This window comes from Symphalangus syndactylus, chromosome X (genome assembly GCF_028878055.3).
Source record: "Symphalangus syndactylus isolate Jambi chromosome X, NHGRI_mSymSyn1-v2.1_pri, whole genome shotgun sequence".
Lineage (NCBI taxonomy): Eukaryota > Metazoa > Chordata > Mammalia > Primates > Hylobatidae > Symphalangus > Symphalangus syndactylus.
In genome coordinates this window covers 22,619,475-22,640,215 of record NC_072447.2, presented here as the reverse complement: position 1 = coordinate 22,640,215, position 20,741 = coordinate 22,619,475, and the positions used below count along the sequence as shown (strand labels likewise).

Here is a 20,741-nt window from a genome sequence, read left to right as displayed (position 1 = left end):
TGACAGGTCCCGCCCTCCAGCCCCCTGCCTAACACATTATGACAGAAAATAATGAAGCACCTTGAAGCATTTTGTCAAGTTAATTTTTCTTTCATATAGCTTTTGGTAGAAATTTGCTCCTAGAAAATTTAGAACAGATATCAAAGAATTACAATTAGTGCCAATTCATAATTTTTCAGGTATGTGGCAACATAAATCTATGTTACTTTATTATAAACAGCTCCGTTTCCTTCGAGAGGTGGTGTCTCAGAGTGGAGAGGGCTCAGAATGATTTATTTCCATGATCTGAGACTAATAATTGGCTTAGAAACAGTATTTTCAAAATACATTTGGCCTTTCTATGAAGTTTATTTTTATTTTTTATTTTATTATATTTTTTGAGACAGGGTCTCACTCTGTTGCCCAGGCTGGAGTGCAGTGGTGTGATCACAGCTCACTGCAGGCACAACCTCCTGGGCTCAACCTTCTCACCTCAGCCTCCTGAGTAGCTGGAACTACAGGTGCACACCACCATGCCCAATTAATTTTTTGGTAGAGACAGTCTTGCTATGTTGCCCAGGTAGTCTCAAACTCCTGGGCTCAAGCGATCCTCCCACCTCGGGCTCCCAAAGTGCTGGGATTGCAGTCAGGAGCCACTGCACCTGGCCTGAAGTTTATTTTGATCAGTAGTAAAACTGAATTTTCAGATCCCAAAGATATAGAAAAGTTGGTAAAAGAAATCAGAAGTTGGTATGCTTCATAATGACACATGAGATTTTGCAATGAAGATGAGAGACGTGGAAGGTTTATAATGCGTTTTGGGTATATTCTCTTAATTTCTAGTTTCAAAATTCTGTGATCCTGGAGAAACTCCAGCCAGACTGTGACTATGTTGTGGAATTGCAAGCCATAACATACTGGGGACAGATACGGCTGAAGAGTGCAAAGGTGTCCCTTCACTTCACATCCACACATGCAGCCAGCAACAGTAAGTGACTGTGTCATGTTTTTCAAGATGATTGTGACATGATAGGTGCCATATCACAACAAGTCACAATGGAGGGAGAGTGAGTTTTTGATTTGGAATAATTATATGGCAAATCTTCTTACCCACATGCATGTTACTATAGTATTTGAACTACGACGTACAAAACAGTTTGACTTTTGAATTCTTATGGTTTTTATCTATTGTAGGTGCAATTTTGGTGTTGTAATGGAAATTTAAGAAAACTTATTATGTCTCATTTTAACAGATTGACTATTTTTATGTTTACATGATGTGCACATATGCTTACTGCATACTTGTTTTTCAGGAGAATATGTACAGTTAAACTGTTATAACTTGATGTTATTTCTGCTTCCACTGTTTCTGTAGTTTTTTGTTGTCGTTGTTGTTGTTTTGTTTTGTTTTGTTTTTTTGAGACAGAGTCTAGCTCTGTCACTCAGGGCTGGAGTGCAATGGCGTGATCTCAGCTCACTGCAACCTTTGCCTCCCGGGTTCAAGTTGTTCTCCTGCCTCAGTCTCCTGAGTAGCTGGGATTACAGGCACGCACCACCATGCCTGGCTAATTTCTGTATTTTTAGTAGAGACAGGGTTTCACCATGTTGGCCAGGCTGGCCTCGAACTCCTGACCTCAGGTAGTCCACCTGCCTCGGCCTCCCTAAGTGCTGGGATTACAGTGTTTCTTTAGTTCTGTATACAATACACTTATTTTTGGGCAATTATTTTACATATTTGTCTCCCAAATCAAAGTTGGGCACTTTGAAGGCAGAGACCAAAATATATCATAGTACTGAGAATAATGTGTGTGTATGTACACGAGTGGATGGGGGGCACAAAAAGTGGTGTGGCATGCCTGTTTTTCTTAGTACTACACAGTGGCCATAATTACTCCTTGAAAGTTTACCTAATACTCCATTGAGTGAAATTACTAAATCATTCTCATATTGCTTTTCCTTGTTTCTTTTTTTCTTACCTAGTATGTTAGTATGTTTGCTAGGAACTGAGCAAAACAATAGAAGAGTCTTATATGACACTCATATCTGAGTCAGAGAATAAGTTACTTGATGTTTCTGGCTTTGTTCAAACGTCGATACCGGTTAGAACTGCCATGTAGGTGCTCCTAGCAAGGTTTCAGGAAACTGGGACAAATTAAATGAGAGTAGGAGGAAGGAGGCCTTTGTCTCAGGGGCTCCTTCAGTGTTGATTTTTTAGGCTAGCAGGACCCCGTCATCATAGCTGCCTTTGATCAGGGCAGTGGGCCTCATTCAGAAGGAGAAGAAGAATGTGTTAAACATTTGTCTGAATTTAGGAAAGGCAATGCTGGCCCTGCAGAGTGAGACACAGGGGTTGCTCATAATTACCTTCCACCCCTGGGAAAACATAGGATCCAAATGGGCAGGTTTGTTTGAAATAATGCTTCAAAAAATGGTCCAGAAACAGATTTATATCTGTTTGAGAAATAGTCTCTTTGGAGATTAAATGGACTTGAAATGGTCAATTTTTATGTGAGTCTCAGTACAATATAAATTTTACCTAAAAGTTCTCATGGAAATGTGTTTAGTAACCTCATTCATTTTTAATCCGTTCATCCATCTACTCACCACATTGAAATTGTATGCCTATGAATTATGACATCACTGTCTAATGCCAGGAATACTATATTATACTTATATACACACTGTATGCTGTAATACACTATATATACTATATATACACACTATATAGCAATATGTTCCATAATTTTCTATAAATAGAGTGCACATAGGTATATATGTACACATATGCACACATATACATGTGTCTACAAATACACACAAACACGCACATAACTATACACACATACATACTCATACACACACACACACACATATATACACATACATACGGTATTCCTAGCACGATGATGAATTTTGGTTTCTGCCTTAAAAGTGCCTAATTTTGAATTTGGGAGATAAATATGTAAAATAATAACAAAGATCTGTGTGTTGCATAGAGACAGAACTACAGGAAACAGTGGAAGCAGAAATGAGCAACATGGAGGTGGGGAATGAGAGTCATATCATCCCTCATGAAGTCCTGAAGAGTGAGCCGTCTGCAGGCCCACAAGGAGTGGACATCATTCCACACAAACGCAGCAGTGTGGATGAGTGTAGAGAGTTAGAGAAGCGCATTGCATGGGCAGAGAACTCAGCGTGAGGAAAGAATGAAGGTGGATGGGCCGCTGGTTTCTCCCCTGGAGGTCTCATTGAGTTGCAAGGATTTAACCACCGTCTGTGTGCTAATGACTCCCTGCCCTCCCACCCTGACCACTCTTTGAACTCCGGAGTCCTACATTCAGCCACCCACTTAGCACCTCCACTTGGATGGCCTGCAGATATTTCAAATAAAATGTTCAAACACGAGCTCTGGATTTTCGCCCATACCTGTTCCTCTCCTGGGCTCGCCTGTCTCAATAAACGGCACCAACATTCACCCTTTTGCTCAAGCCAAACACACAGAAGTCATTCTTCATTTTTCTCTGTTTTTTTCTCTCCAGAAATTCAATTCTTCAGAAAGTCCTTTTGTCTCTAATTTTAAATTCCATATGGAATCTGTCCAGTTCTTTCCCTTGTTCACGCTATTGTCTTTTCTTTCCTATAAATTGAAATAGTCTCCTAATTAGTATTATGTTTCTGCTCTTTCTTAAATATCTATTCTTTATAAAGAGCAGTCAAAGTTTTCTTTAGAAAATATCAATGTAGTTACAGATCTCTCTCTTTTTGGAATTCCACTCTCAAGACAGCTACCTAGTTATCTTCAATTCTGTCCCCAAAACTTCATCCTTCACTATATTCTTCTATATTCCTTACCAACCCCCTTCTCAGGCCAAAATCCTTTAAACTTCAGCTTCATGCAAGAGCTGTCTTTCTCTACTGGTGGTGGAGATTTCATCTATTGTATAAAATAAGCATGTCTTTTAGTCTCCTGGTTCTTCCAATAAACAACATTCTTTCCCCATTAGAAACTGGTATGGGATTGCAAATTCCCATAATTTAATATCTGTTAATTTCCAGACCAAAAGCAAGGAGAAAAAAAGTCCAACTTCAACTTGTCCTTGTTGAGGTTACATTATCTAGAGCCTTGTCATGGTCCAGCCCACAGACAAAACTTTTATGGAACCCTGGATCTCTGTAGCATATCCACAGCTTCTTCACCCTTCCTGGGGCATCCCCACACAACCCTGTAACTCAGGGAGATATTCTTTAATTAGGTCCTTCTGCTACCCTCTCAAGTATGATTATAAACCTTTTTCTCTCCTTTGAGCCACATTGCACATGGAGTGCACAGTCCCTAAATCCCTTCCTTTCAGTGAGCCATGCAGTTCCCCATAAATATATCTATTACATGGAGTACACAGTCTAGTCTAAATCCCTTCCTCTCAGTAAGCCATGCAGTTCCCCATAAATATAAACATATCTATTCTCATGTCCATGTTTATCTTCTCCTGTCTTCTGTATTCTAAAGTGGAGGCATCCTTCCTTCTGTATGTGGTGGACTTCACCATGTAGTTTCTAGACCCATTCCTTCCCAACTCAGATAGCTGCATCCACTGAAGTCAAATCTCATCTACGTCAGAGACCATGGATTATCTATATATGTGGTCACAGTATCCGTCATAATCCCTGGCATATAAACATGGCAACAAAAATATTTTTGAAACCAAGTTAATTAGTTATTCCCTCATTTGCCTACAACCTCAACCTATTCCTCTCCACTGGCTTGATCTGCTCAGCTTCCAGTTCTAAAGCAAACCTTTCATTGATGCTGGTTTCATTCTAGCTACCATCTTATCTTTCTCCTTTCCACATTTTTTCTCAAGTTTCTGCAATCTATTTTTCAATCTCACTTTTCCACCAAATCTGCCCCTGCTAATTTCTAAGTCTTCTAAGTCTGGTGGATGTTTTCCATTGTAATTTTATTGACCATTTCTGATGAGTTTGTCCTTGTTTAACTACACTTTCCCTATTGTTACATCTTGACCTTTGTATGTTTGACTCCCAGATGTCTTAATTTTTCTCATACCTCAGCTTACTTGTAGGATCTCCTGCCTCCATCCAGCTCTTGGACATTGGAGCTCTCCAGGGTTCTGCCTTATCTGCTCTGACAGCTTAGTCACTACCTACTCATGGTCCGTTCTCAATGACTCAGCTCCAGCCTTAATTTCTCCACTAATACCAGATGTCTCTAGCCTGTCATTCCCTGTATCTGAATGTCACACAGGCATCTCAACCTCAACATACTCCACGTTGAACTCACTCCCTCCACTTACAAAGCTTGATGTTCCCATGTATCTCTGGTCTCCATTGAGGTTACTACTGACCAGAAACTTGGGAGACTTCCTTTTACCACTTCCTGTTCACTTCAGTTTGTTTCTAGGTCCTGCAATTATTTCAGGACCCACAGGTCTCTTGAATTTTCCAGGAACATAGTAAGAGCTCAGTAAATTAATTGCAACTCAGCTGAATGCAACTGTCTTTCCATTCCACCAGCTCTGTGCCATACTCTAACACTACAGCTTTCTTAAGCTTTCATCTGCTACGGTCATAAATACTAAAGGGGAAGAGAGAAAGAAATGGCTTTTGGTGTCATCTTGGAACAACCAAGGTTGGACATCTTTTACAAGCCATTTGCATATTTTAACTGTGTCCTCCAAGAGTTTGTGTTTTCACTTGGCTGACTATTCCAAAGGAATTATCTTTACCGGTGAGAGTTTTTAGCCAGGTGGGAAGACACTAGAATTATGGCAGTTAAATGAACAAAACAGGCAGTTAAATGAAAGAAATCTGTTTGACCGATTGATTCCCTGTGTTAAGGTCCTTTGCTAAATTATCTTTTAAAAGTAGGTAATACTTTAGCTGACCAGTTAAGGGATATGGTAGTTAATTAAGACATATGGTAGTTAACCTATCAAAGACCACTTTATTCTCAGGACTGATTCCTCTTACATAGATTAGAAAAGGAATAAAAGAAAAGTAAGAAAAAAGAAGTCATAGTGCAAAGTACCTATAGTAACACACATTGTTTGGGTCTCAGGTGATTCCACAGAAGAGATTGACTTTTCAACGGATTATGTAGGATACAGTTGAATGTTTGTCAGGATTTTATATCCCAATGTTGATATATAATCTCATAAACACTAGTCTGTGACTTTTATAAGAACATTATATATTTCATCATGAACCAACTAGAAGTAAAGAATAATTACAACGTTATAGTATAAGCAAGGGAAATTACATTTTATAGGAAGGAGAGTAGTAAATGTCAGTATATAAATTACTTTTTGAATTAGATTTTTCCAGGTCTGCGGGCTGCTAGGTGTTTTAATGATAAACATTTCTATTCAAGTGAAGGCTGAATGTTCATGCAGTTTTATGAAAGAGTCCCTTGAAGGAAGTATGATATAACATTGTCTTTAATGGAAAGGTAGCTTGTTTCTTTGAAGGCAGGAGGAATATTTTCAAGTTTGACAGGTTCCAAATGTTTTATAGTTGCCTCATGGAACTGGAATTATTTTCTGGCTCTCCAGAACAAGAATAGATGGGAGAGAAAATACTCTGAATCTCTTGATGATCTATAAAATTAATCAAAACTTGGATGTTTGAAAAATAGTGTACATATTTTATTTTCTTAATTTCTATGACTATCGAAGAGTGTAAATCAGACATCATAACTTTTTCAGAATGTTGTAGATATGATATTCCATTTTTGCTTATTACTGAAAGTGGAGGAGACATTCTTATAAAGTCAGGGTCATACTGCTAGCATTGTAGTATGCACCTTACTGTTTTTTACCCATGGCATGTGTCAGCAACACTAATTGTTGGTGGATTTCTCTTCTTGAATCATTTTAATAAAGCAACAATGGTTCAATCTGAAGATATATAAAAATATGTTTTTACATCTATAATTAAATACCAAAGTTTGCCTAGGGCTGGGTGTGGTAGCTCACGCCTGTAGTCCCAGCACTTTGGGAGGCCAAGATGGGCAGATCACTTGAGGTCAGGAGTTCAAGACCAGCCTGGCCAACATGGTAAAACCCCATCTCTACTAAAAATACAAAAATTAGCTGGCCATGGTGATGCGCGCCTGTAGTCCCAGCTACTCAGGAGGCTGAGACACGAGAATGGCTTGAACCCGGGAGGCAGAGGTTGCAGTGAGCTCAGATCATGCCAGTGCACTCCACTACAGCCTGGGTGACACAGTGAGACTCTGTTTAAAAAAAAAAAGAAAGAAAGAAAGAAAGAAAAAGTTTGCCTAGGATGTAAAGCAAGTAGGAAGACAAGATTGACATTGAACTTAAACCTAGTATCTAAACATAGTGCCTATCTAAACCTATTATCTGTTCTAGTTTTCTGCTGGTGAGTTCTCAATATTATCACAGATTATTAGAAACATAAATGGGTTTGTGAAAACCTTAGCCTGGCTGGGCACAGTAGCTCATGCCTATAATCCCAGCAATTTGGGAGGTCAAGGTGGGAGGATTGCTTGAGGCCAGGCTGGGCAACATAGTGAGACTGTGTCTCTTAAAAAAAATTAGCCGGCCGGGCGCGGTGGCTCATGCCTGTAATCCCAGCACTTTGGGAGGCCGAGGCAGGCGGATCACAAGGTCAGGAGATCGAGACCATCCTGGCTAACATGGTGAAATCCCGTCTCTACTAAAAATACAAAAAAAAAAAATTAGCCGGGCATGGTGGTGAGCGCCTGTAGTCCCAGCTACTCTGGAGGCTGAGGCAGGAGAATGGCGTGAACCCGGGAGGCAGACCTTGCAGTGAGCCGAGATTGCGCCACTGCACTCGAGCCTGGGTGACAAAGCAAGACTCCGTCTCAAAAAAAATTAAAATAAGATAAAATAAATGATTCTCAGTTATCCACACGTTGATTTGAACTCTTTAAGCTAAAATAGCCTGAATGCGAATCTAACAAATGTGCGTTTTTATTTTCCTTTCATCTGATCCGTTGGATAGACAATTCATTGGGCATGCCAGTGTCAGGAAAAATTGAGTTGATGTAGATTATCTTCTGGGGTCCACAGCTTTCCTTGACTGATCTTGTCTTACCCCAGGTTGGGCGTGTTCTCTCCATCTCATCTTTCTGTCTTCCTCCCACCTGCCCAAGAATGCAAACCTCACTGCTTTTATTAGAAGAGTTTCGATAACACATTGTTTATAGGCATAAAACCAATATAGCTTACCCTTTTATCTCTCAGAGGGCTATTTGAATTCAGAAAGCAGAAAAGTCTTGCATCAAAGGGCAGAATTTCTATGTATGCAACCTCTAAATTCAGTGAGTGGGTGACGGAGAAATTTGGGGCCTAGGGAAATTTTTGGTGTCTTAATTATTAAACCATATAAATGGGTACTCTGTAAGACTCAGTACATGGTGATGGAAACAGAAGTTTGGCATGGGATGGCCCTGGGATTAAATTTCACCTTCACTCTTTGAATTATGTGAAACTGGATACACTTAGTATTTTTGGGTGCTGCTTTTTTCATCTTCGGTATACGCTAATTCCTCTTTCTCAGGGGTCTGCAAACTATGGTCCACAGACCAAATCCAGCCCCCTCCTGGTTTTGTAAATAAGATTTTATTGGCACAGGGTCACATTTGCTTACATATAATTTACATATCATGTCCGGCTGTTTAGGGGGTACAACGGTAATTGAGTAGTTGGGAGAGAGACCGGTCTGCAAAACCAAAAACATTTACCATATGATGCACAGAACCAAAAATATTTACTATCTGGCCATTTAGGAAAAGTTTACTGACCCCTGCTTAATTTCATAGGACGGCTCTATGAATATAAATTAGTGTCAAAATTTACCACCCCAACCAAGCCCCCCGGGAACACACCTGGAGTCAAAAGTGAGGTTCAGTGACATGTACCTATACTCCTAACTACTTAGGGGGCTCAGGTGGGAGGATCACTTGAGCCAGAAGTTGGAGACCAACCTGGGCAATGGTGTGAAACCCTGTTTCCAAAGAAAAAAAATATATTAGGTTTATTGCCCTTCCTGCAACATGTTTGAATCTCATGTTAAAGGATTACTGTATTGACATAAATAAAACACCCCAAATAGCCCCAGGCAAATGAGTATTTGGTAATATATTTGGTATAAACAGCCATCAATTCATAATTTTATTTATTTCATTTCATCCAATACATATTAGGCAGCTACCGTGTGCATGTTTCTGAGCTAGGCAGTTGCCATCCAAGGAAGATTAGGATGAGCTCTGTTTTGTAGAGGACTTCTGGGTTGAGTTTGAGGAACAAATTAAAGAAGAAAAAAATTACTTAAAACTGAAAAAATACAGGAACACAAAAGAGTGGTGTGTTTTGATTTACTCTGGAAAATCTTCACCAGGGAGAGCCTCTGAGAAGTTTTCATGGGCAAAGAAGGTTGACAAAAACAAGTAGTGCTGGTCCATTCTGAGCTAAAGCAATCAGAAGTATAGATACAAAGAAAACCAGCAGATTTGGGGAATTAGGAATGGCACAAGAGAGAAGGATACAGCTAAATTAAAACAGAATAATAAAAAGCAAACTAAAACTAGAGTCAGATCATGACTCTACACAACAACACAGTAAGAAATGACCTAGGCTAAGAATGAAATCTTGAACTACCTGATTCAAAGATATATTTAATGGTGTTTTGATTTATAGTAGCATGTCTCTATCTCCCACTGGATGTGGGATACATAGGGCTTGGAATCTGTCTTGTTCAGTTTTATGGTGTCCTAGTGTTGCAACGAATATGTGTTGAATACACTTTTAAATGGACAATAGGGAAAAAAAAAGTTCATGCTTTTAAAAAGCAACCAATAATGAACATGTGAACATACTCTCGCCTCGTCTTTCCTAAAGTGTCCTGGTTTCTTCACAAAATACCATGTCACATGGCAGCAGTTATATTCCCATGGCTCGATTCCTCAGAAAACTTGTGGCCACTTTTTCGAAGAACAGAAACAGTGGCTGGTCAGACTGATGCTCTTCCACTGGGCAGGTGCCTTTGGTCAAGCTCACTGCCAGCGCACCGTCATTAGAGCAGATTTGTCTGATGGTATTTCGGGAGCCCCTCAGGTACAAAAACTTTATCTCTGCAACTCCTAGCTCAATGCCTGGCTCTTGGGAAGTGCTCAGAATTGCTGACAGAAAGAGCTAATTACTGAATGGGTTCTTGTATTCCATTGCCCAACCTGATGTACTGTTGCCTTTGCATTTCATTTCATTTGCTGAATATTTTAAAGTTTCACTTTAATGTCTGTCAGAATTTGGACGTCTGTCACTAATCTGAATGGCACACAGATTGGTTGCTGAGTGTTGAAGCTGAAGTTGGCATTGCCAACTGAGTAGGTGCAATTTGCTCCTTATTATTTATTTGACAAAGCTGAACCATATTTCCGTTTAGAGCCCTGCACCAAGTATTGATGTATAATGCTCATACTTCCACCTTACATATAGGTTTTCCACGAAAACCTATCTACTGTTTTCACGAAACGGTATTGTAGTATTATTTTATTTTCCTCATAACTATAAAAAAATCTATAATGAGAAATATTATTTATACTTATTATTTACATTGGAGCATCTTTCAAGCCTGGTGAATATATGTTACTTAGCAAATTAAATACTGGGGATTACATGTAATATACTTTTCGTATTCCAGTGGATTTTGAAGGGGGGGTTCATTAACTTGAACATGAAAGAAGATGCAGTTACACCATCTTTTACTTAAAAAAAAAACAGACAATATGACTAAATAACAGGATGAAATGAAGTACACTGGGACTAATATCAGGTTATATAATAATGATTATTATTATTTTTATTATACTTTAAGTTCTGGGATACATGTGCAGAACATGCAGGTTTGTTAACATAGGTATACATGTGCCATGGTGGTTTGCTGCACCCACCAACTCGTCATCTACATTAGGTATTTCTCCTAACCCTATGCCTCCCCTTGCTCCCCACCCGCAACAGGCCCTGTGTTCCCCTCCCTGTGCTCATGTGTTCTCATTGTTCAACTCCCACTTATGAGTGAGAACATGCGGTGTTTAGTTTTCTGTTCCTGCGTTAGTTTGCTGAGACTTGTGGTTTCCAGCTTCATCCATGTCCCTGCAAAAGACATGAACTCATTCTTTTATATGGCTGCATAGTATTCCATGGTGTATATGCCACATTTTCTTTATCCAGTCTATCATCGATGGGAATTTGGGTTGGCACCAAGTCTTTGCTATTGTGAATAGTGCTGCAATAAACATATGTGTGCATGTGTTTTATAGTAGAATGATTTAAAATCCTTTGGGTATACATCTCCAATAATGGGATTGCTGGGTCAAATGGTATTTCTAGTTCTAGATCCTTGAGAAATTGCCACACTGTCTTCCACAATGGTTGAACTAATTTACACTCCCACCAACAGTGCAAAAGCCTTCCTGTTTCTCCACATCCTCTCCAGCATCTGTTGTTTCCTGACTTTTGAATGATCGCCATTCTAACTGGCATGAGATGGTATCTCATTGTGGTTTTGATTTGCATTTCTCTAATGACCAGTGATGGTGAGCTTTTTTGCATACGTTTGTTGGCCGCATAAATGTCTTCTTTTGAGAAGTGTCTGTTCATATCTTTTGCCCGCTTTTTGATGGAGGTGTTTGTTTTTTTCTTGTAAATTTATTTGTTTCCTGTAGATTCTGGATATTATTAGCCCTTTGACAGATGGATAGATTGCAAAAATTTTCTCCCATTCTGTAGTTGCCTATTCACTCTGATGCTAGTTTCTTTTGCTGTGCAGAAGCTCTTTTATTTAATTAGATCCCATTTGTCAATTTTGGCTTTTGTTGCAATTGCTTTTGGTGTTTTAGTCATGAAGTCTTTGCCCATGCCTATGTCCTGAATGGTATTGCCTAGGTTTTCTTCTAGGGTTTTTATGGTTTTAGGTCTAACATTTAAATCTTTAATCCATCTTGAGTTAATTTTTGTATAAGGTGAAAGGAAGGGATCCAGTTTCAGCTTTCTACATATGGCTAGTCAGTTTTCCCAGCACCATTTATTAAATAGGGAATCCTTTCCTCATTGCTTTTGTCAGGTTTGTCAAAGATCAGATGGTTGTAGAGGTGTGGTGTTATTTCTGAGGCCTCTGTTCTGTTCCATTGGTCTATATATCTGTTTTGGTACCAGTACCATGCTGTGTTGGTTACTGTAGCCTTGTAGTGTAGTTTGAAATCAGGTAGCATGATGCCTCCAACTTTGTTCTTTTTGCTTAGGATTGTCTTGGCTATATGGACTCTTTTGTGGTTCCATATAAAATTTAAAGTAGTTTTTTCTAATTCTGTAAAGAAAGTCAATAGTAGCTTGATGGGAATAACATTGAATCTATAAATTACTTTGGGCAGTATGTTCATTTTCACGATACTAATTCTTCCTATCCATGAGCATGGAATGTTTTTCCATTTGTTTGTGTCCTCTCTTATTTCCTTGAGCAGTGGTTTGTAGTTCTTCCTGAAGAGGTCCTTCACATCCCTTGTAAGTTGGATTCCTAGGTATTTTATTATCTTTGTAGCAACTGTGAATGGGAGTTCACTCATGATTTGGCTCTCTGTCTGTTATTGGTGTATAGGAATGCTTGTGATTTTTGCACATTGATTTTGTATCCTGAGACTTTGCTGAATTTGCTTATCAGCTTAAGGAGATTTTGGGCTGAGACGATAGGGTTTTCTAAATATACAGCCATGTCATCTGCAAACAGAGACAATTTGACTTCCTCTTTTCCTATTTGAATACCTTTATTTCTTTCTCTTGCCTGATTGCCCTGGCCAGAATTTCCAATACTATGTTTAATAGGAGTGGTGAGAGAGGGCATCCTTGTCTTGTGCCAGTTTTCAAAGGGAATGCTTCTGGCTTTTGCCCATTCAGTATGATATTGGCTGTGGGTTTGTCATAAATAGCTCTTATTATTTTGAGATATGTTCCATCAATACCTAGTTTATTGAGAGTTTTTAGACATGAAGAGGTGCTGAATTTTATTGAAGGCCTTTTCTGCATCTATTGAGATAATCATGTGTTTTTTGTCATTGGTTCTGTTTATGTGATGGATTGTGTATGTTGAACCAGCCTTGCATCCCAAGGATGAAGCCAACTTGATCGTGATGGATAAACTTTCTGATGTGCTGCTGGATTCGGTTTGCCAGTATTTTATTGACGATTTTCACATCAATGTTCATCAGGGATATCGGCCTGAAATTTTCTTTTTTTGTTGTATCTCTGCCAGGTTTTGGTATCAGCATGATGCTGGCCTCATAAAATGAGTTAGGGAGGAGTCCCTCTTTTTCTATTTTTTGGAATAGTTTTAGAAGGAATGATACCAGCTCCTGTTTGTATCTCTGGTACAATTCGACTGTGAATCTGTCTGGTCCTGGGCTTTTTTTGGTTGGTAGGCAATTATTCAGAGATTCAGCTTCTTCCTGGTTTAGTATTGGGAGGGTGTATGTGTCCAGGAATTTATCCATTTCTTCTAGATTTTCTAGTTTATTTGCACAGAGGTGTTTGTAGTATTCTCTGATGGTAGTTTGTACTTCTGTGGAATCAGTGGTGATATCCCCTTTATCATTTAATATTGTGTGTATTTGATTCTTCTCTCTTTTCTTCTTTATTAGTCTGGCTAGTAGTCTATCTATTTTGTTAATGTTTTCAAAAAACCAGCTTCTGGATTCATTGATTTTTTGAAGGGCTTTTTATGTCTCTATCTCCTTCAGTTCTCCTCTGATCTTACTTATTTCTTGTCTTCTGCTGGCTTTTGAATTGGTTTGCTCTTGCTTCTCCAGTTCTTTTAATTGTGATGTTAGAGTGTCGATTTTAGATCTTCCCCGCTTTCTCCTGTGGGCATTTAGTGCTATAAATTTCCCTCTAAACACTGCTTTAGCTGTGTCCCAGAGATTCTGGTACATTGTGTCTTTGTTCTCATTGGTTTCAAAGAACTTATTTATTTCTGCCTGAATTTCGTTATTTACCCGGTAGTCATTCAGGAGCATATTGTTCAGTTTCCATGTAGTTGTATGGTTTTGAGTGGCTTTCTTAATCCTGAGTTATAATTTGATTGCACTGTGGTCTGAGAGACTGTTTGCTATGATTTCCATTCTTTTGCATTTGCTGAGGAATATTTTACTTCCAATTATGTGGTCAATTTTAGAATAAGTGCTATATGGTGCTGAGAAGAATGTATATTCTGTTGATTTGTGGTGGAGAGTTCTGTAGATGTCTTTTAGGTGCACTTGGTCCAGAGCTGAGTTCAAGTCCTGAATGTTCTTGTTAATTTTCTGTCTCATTGATCTGTCTAATATTGACAATGGGGTGTTAAAACCTCCCACTATTATTGTGTGGGAGTCTAAGTGTCTTTGTAGGTCTCTAAGAACTTGCTTTATGAATCTGGGTGCTCCTGTATTGGTTGCATATATATTTATTTTAGCTCTTCTTGTTGCATTGAACCCTTTACCATTATATATTCCCCTTCTTTGTCTCTTTTGATCTTTGTTGGGCGACAGAGCAAGACTCCATCTAAAACAACAACAACAACACCAACAAAAACTCCTGCGGCCAGCACTGTGTCTGCCCAGATGGCCTCCCAGTTTTGCACTTGAAACTCAGGGCCCTGGTGGTGTAGGCATCCTAGGGAATCTCCTGGTCTGCAGGTTGCGAAGACAGTGGGAAAAGCATAGTGTCTGCCGGATAGCACTGTCCCTCACTCACGGCTTCCCTTGGCTAGGGGAGGGAGTTCTCCAACCACTTGTGCTTCCTGGGTGAGGCGACGCCCCACCCTGCTTCTGCTCACCCTCCATGGGCTACACCCACTGTCTAACCAGTCCTAATGAGATGAGCCAGGTACCTCAGTTGGAAATAGAGAAATCACCCACCTTCTGTGTTGGTCTCGCTGGAAGCTGCATACTGGAGCTGTTCCTATTTGGCCATCTTGCCCAGGAATCTATAATTACTTTTAACAAGTAACTTAGAATGTTGTACTTTGTTATAGAAGAACAGCTTGTGAAAACTAGAAAAGGTGGAATTCAAACACAACTCCCTTTTCAAAGACGACGACCCACTCACCCGCTGGAAGTCGGAGCTCCCTTCTATCAGGATGGCCAACTGCAAGTTAAAGTCTACTGGAAGAAGACAGAAGGTATATAAACATTACTTACTTATTTCTTACCTGCTGTAAACAACACAGTAATATATAGTTTTGAAGAAGTAAATGTCAAGCCACAGTATTGATACTAAGGCAAACGGTTGTTGAACAAAACACTGAAATACTGTAAGTCTGAATGAGTTGACGGTTATCTAACATCTTGAAATCTACAACAGTCAATTGCTTAAATATTTTCATTTCAGGGATATTAGCTTGTCTTTATTTCTTTCCCAGAGGGCTGATTGGCTGATGTTATATCCAAAACACTCAAAATGTTCATTATTTTGAGCTGTAATTTTTGTTATAAATTATTTATTATTATTTTTTAAAGATCCATAATACAAATAATTTAGAAAGTAGCGGGGGAAGTCACCTATTATCTCAATATCACTTCCTGAAACAGCACTTTGGTAGGTTTCCTTTCAGAAATTTTCTATGCATCTGTCTTTCACTCAGGGTGTGTGTGTGTGTGAGTGTGTTTATAAAACATACACACATATTTCTGTGTAACATTATTTGAGCTGCTATATTGTCATGCATTTTTCATAACATTCTATAAATGCTACTTTGTATGGGTATATCTTAATATCATAATACATGTCATTATTCCAGTACAATGAAACATTTCAGTTCCTTTAGAATTTCTATTTTCTAATTAAGGGTGCAATACATTTATCCTTAGGATAGATTCATTTCATTTGTTTGAACATTTATCTTTAGCATAAATTCTTTTTGTTTATTTTTTTTAGTCTTAGAATATTTGTTTTTCTATTATCAAGGTAGTACTTTTGGAATTTATTCAACATACAGTCTTTTATCTTTATCATTCTTATGCCTCTTAAAAATATAAGCAGAATAGATTGTTTCAAGAGTTAGGTTTTTAAAATTCTCCTCATTCTTCTGAAATTCACTTTTACTCAAGGTATTGATGGGCCATGTGCCATAAGCGATATTGGTGTTGGAGTGGTTCCTATTCCAGGATTTTCTTTCAAGCTGCTGAAATCCATTCTGCAAGTAAAATAATATTATTATTAATATTCACATATTTTATTTCTATAATGTTAATTAAAATGAAAGTTTCTTTATTCAACATTTATTGTATTACGATTATATTATATGTCTATATTACAATTAATAATTTTATAATAAATATTAAATAAGAAAAGTATTTGATCTATTATATTGATTAATTAAAATATCAACATATTCATATTTTAAAAAATAACATTTTATTAATATTAAAATTTTAAAAATAATGTAATAAAATGAAAATGTAAACATCTACTATTGAAAATGTAAGTATCTCAAGCATACAAGAGTAACCACCACCATCCTGACTTTTAAAACTCAATATTTGTTTTGCCTGTATTTGAAATTTATCAGAATGGAATCACTCGATTTCTATTTGTATTTGGCTTCTTGCCATGAGCATTTTATGAGAAACCAATGCATTCTGTTGCATGAAACAATTCATTCATTTATATTGCTGCCTGGATGTCCTTAGTATACGTCAATCTCTGTATCCTTTCAGCTGTGGATGGAGATTTACTTATTTAGATGTGGAGCTATTAAGAATAGTACCAGTGTGAATGACCTATGAGCACATGTTGTTTGACGCATACTCTTCCATAGAGGCGGGATTCTTAGGCCGTAGAGTATGTCAAGCTTTAGAGAACATTAATAGTTTTCCAAAATGGTTGTACCAGTTTACATTCTCACCAGTAGGGCATAATGATGGTTCCAGGTGCTCCACGTTCTCTCTGTCATGTGGTATTTTCCATCTTTGTAAGTTTACCCTTTCTGGTTTGTTCATAGTGATACCTCATTGTTATTTGAATTCGCATTTTTCTGATGTCCAAGAAGTTGAGCACCTTTTTGTAAGTTAACTAACAATTGGATTTCTCTTTTTTGAAGGACTTTTTCAACTCTTTAGCTACTCTGTCCTGCAAGAGTGCTTTTAATATAGTATATACAAGTCATTTGGTGTTTGTTAGTTTGTTGAGACACAGTCTTGCTCTGTCGCCCAGTCTGGGGTGCAGTGGCGCGATCTCAGCTCACTGCAACCTCCGCCTCCCAGGTTCAAGCGATTCTCCCGCCTCAGCCTCCTGAGTAGCTGGGATTATAGGCATGTGCCACCATGCCCAGCTAATTTTTGTATTTTTAGTAGAGACAGGGTTTCACCATGTTGGTCAGGCTGGTCACGAACTCCTAATCTCAAGTGATCTGCCCGCCTTGGCCTCCCAAAGTGCTAGGATTATAGGCATGAGCCACTGTGTCCAGCCATCATTTGTTTTCATGTAAGTATTTTCTTCCACTCTGATCCACTCTTGCATTTTTAACTTTCTTCTTAGTGGGTTTTTTTTTTTCTTTTGATGGAGTTTCACTCTTGTTGCCCAGGCTGGTCCACATCCTGGGTTCAAGCGATTCTCCTGTCTTAGCCTCCAGAATAGCTGTGATTAAAGGTGGCTGCCGCCATGCCCGGCTAATTTTTTGTATTTTCAGTAGAGACAGGGTTTCACCATGTTGACCAGGCTGGTCTTGAACTCCTGACCTCAGGTGATCTCCCTGCCTCAGCCTCCCAAAGTGCTGGGATTACAGGCGCACCGCTCCCAGCCCTTAGTGGTTCTTAATTTTAGAGATAAGCAGTTCATCATTTTGTTTCCTTTAGGTTTAGTATTCTCTATGTCCTGGTTAGGAAATCCTTTTTCATACAAAGGTCACAAAGATATTCTCCTTTCTTGTCTTCTTGTCCACTGTTTCACCTTTTGTATTAGTCCACTTTCATACTGCTATGAAGAAATACCTGAGACTGGGTAATTTATAAGGAAAAAGAGGTTTAATGGACACACAGTTCCACATGGCTGGGGAGACCTCACAATCATGGCGGAAGGTGAAGGAGGAGCAAAGGCATACCTTATGTGGCGGTAGGCAAAAGAGCATGTGCAGGAGAACTGCAATTTATAAAACCATCAGATCTCATGAGACTTACTCACCATCACGAGAACAACATGGGAAAACCTCGTCCCCATGATTCAGTTACCTCCCACCAGGTTCCTCCCATGACATGTGGGGATTATGGGAGCTACAATTCAAGATGAGATTTGGGTGGGGACATAGCCAAATCATATCACCTTTTATTCTTAAGCTCTTTTACCCAGAATTGATTTTTGTTGTAGAGGGTCAGTGTTCTTTTTTTTTTTTTCTTCTGATCTCCTTCTCTGATACATCATGATATATTTTTTAAATGACTGTTTTCCCCAAAGCTCTACAGTGCCTCATTTGCCCTAAATAATGCATATATGTGCAAGTTAATTTTTGGGCTTTCTATAGAGTCTTTGGCATATTTTTCCAATGTTGTGACAATACCTTACTGTCTTAACTACCATAGATTTATAAATATTTCTAATGATAGTCCTCTAGTTTTTACTTCTTTATCAAATCGTCTCAACTATTCTTGGCCTTTTGCATTTTTATATACATATTTGAATTAATTTTTCAATTTCCACAAAAACCTCCTGAGATATTTATAGTGATTGAATTCATCCACATGTCAATGATTTTGAAGAATTCGCATCTTAAAAATACTGAGTCTTCCAATCTACAAATGTGGTATGTCACTGTATTCAGGTTTAAAATTTTTGTCTCAACAATGTTTTATAATATATTGGATAGAAAGTATGATACTTTTTAATAAGATTTTTTCCAAGGTATTTGTGTTTATTTTTATCCTATTATAGATGGCATACTTTTTCCCTCAATTTTACTTTCTGATTTTTGTTGTTGGTATATTACAAATATATTTTATATTCATATATTGACTGTGAATCCAGCAATATTGTTTTAGCACTTTGTTAATTATAACATTTTCTCTGATGATTTGTGTGCATTTTTTCTACAAAAACCATCATCTAGTTTGTTAATAATGAGAATTTTATATTTTCCTTTCCATATCTTTGACGTTTTAGTTTTCCCTTGCCTTAAAACTGGCTGAGAGTTTCAGTACAGTGGTGACTAAAAGTGATGATATTAGGCATGATGGTTAAGTGTAAGGTTTTTGAAGACATCCCTGGTCAGATTAATACAATCCTCTACTCTTCCCACTTGCAAACTTTTTGTTGTTAATGGATACTGGTTTTTATCAAATATTCTTTCTTCATCTAGTGAAATGATCACACATTTTTCTTCTTTGTTCTATTAACATGATGAACTAGAGGAAACATTATAGATCACCTCCTAGGTCTGCTATGAGGAATAAATGAGATTACACATCCAGATTGGTTCGACCGGTGCCTGACACAAAGGAGATACCTTAGGTGTTTCAGTGTGAAGATTCTTACGGCACTGCTTATAGTGCAGAGAGAGGACAGGATGTCAGGACAGACATAAAGAGCCTCTGAGCCCAGCCTTTTAAGGTTTGGTGTTGCTTTAGGACTGACTCTCAATGTTTTCTCCTTTGTGAACAACAAAGAGCAGTGCTTTAAGACATGATTTAATTGTCCAATTTGCAATACAAGTGCTACAAAACTTAAGCATCTTATTAAATTTGGCAGAAGAAAAGAGATTCACCTTCACTGCACTGTATCAGCAAGCAGTAATATGACCAATATTCCCATACAATAATGATTTCAGTGCATGACAAATAGGAAACATGGTTGTTGGCATAGATACGTACCCATATACACACATATACGCATATATACACACGCATTACTTTGAATAACTCGAAGTTAGAAATAAATGTGAAGAATATCAGTGGTTTTCTCAAATACTGAAATCTTTAAAGAAACCATAAGCAGAGAATTGTGTCAATATTTATTAATCAATATTAGAGTCCATAGTATTATCCAATTTATGATGCATGAAATTGTGGACTTGATGATAAAGAGACAAGATCCAAAGGCAAGGACTGACCTTAATTTGGGTTCCAAAAGTGATGCTGACTTGATTGATGTTTACTGACTTGGACCCTGGGCCACAAAGGAGAAGCTGGGAGTGATGAGCTCCTGTGATGGGGGTAAACTAGCCTCTATTTGTCAGTAATGACTTGTTTCCTGAATGGAAATGCCTCGCAGTCAGTGTTCAAACTGTTTTCTTCATACCCATTTCCAGCCTTTGAGCTCCATTAACCTCCAGGAATGCTACCTACTGCAGACCAACATTAAGCCATCATCTAATAAGTACATATCCATGCTGGCCAGAGAACACTCTTTGTGGCTGGCCAAAACCTTGATTCCAAAGATATAACTGATGTCAAATATATTTCTAAAAGAGAATGTTCTGTGCAGTGGCCTTCAACAGTTGACACTGTAGCCTCCAGTCAAAACTATTGTGGTTACAGTGTTACTGCTTACTCAAGAGACAGAGATTCATTCTACATCTTTAGTGACATGTCAGGATTTGTTCTGTGGATTTTTTTGTAGACCATGTGTCTGCTCCTTGACGTTTCAACTCATGCCCTCTCTACGTATTCACGCTAAAACTTTCTTTGAAGTGACAGGAAGTTCTTGAAAACACTTGGTATGGATTCCCTTCAAAAGAATGGC

At 38.3% G+C, this 20,741-nt stretch overlaps 1 protein-coding gene across 3 annotated transcripts in view; it reads left to right on the top strand.

The window, feature by feature from the left end:
- Positions 1-20,741, top strand: part of ANOS1 (anosmin 1) — a 203,393-nt gene that overhangs the window by 163,228 nt on the left and 19,424 nt on the right. Inside the window, exons 8-9 of one of the 3 annotated variants that reach the window (XM_055267192.2) lie at positions 823-967; positions 15,049-15,192. In XM_055267192.2, coding sequence (XP_055123167.1) covers positions 823-967; positions 15,049-15,192 — 289 coding nt within the window. Of the gene's footprint in view, positions 1-822; positions 968-15,045; positions 15,193-20,741 lie in introns of all 3 variants that reach the window. The other 2 variants (XM_055267191.2, XM_055267193.2) reach the window with 2 other exon arrangements.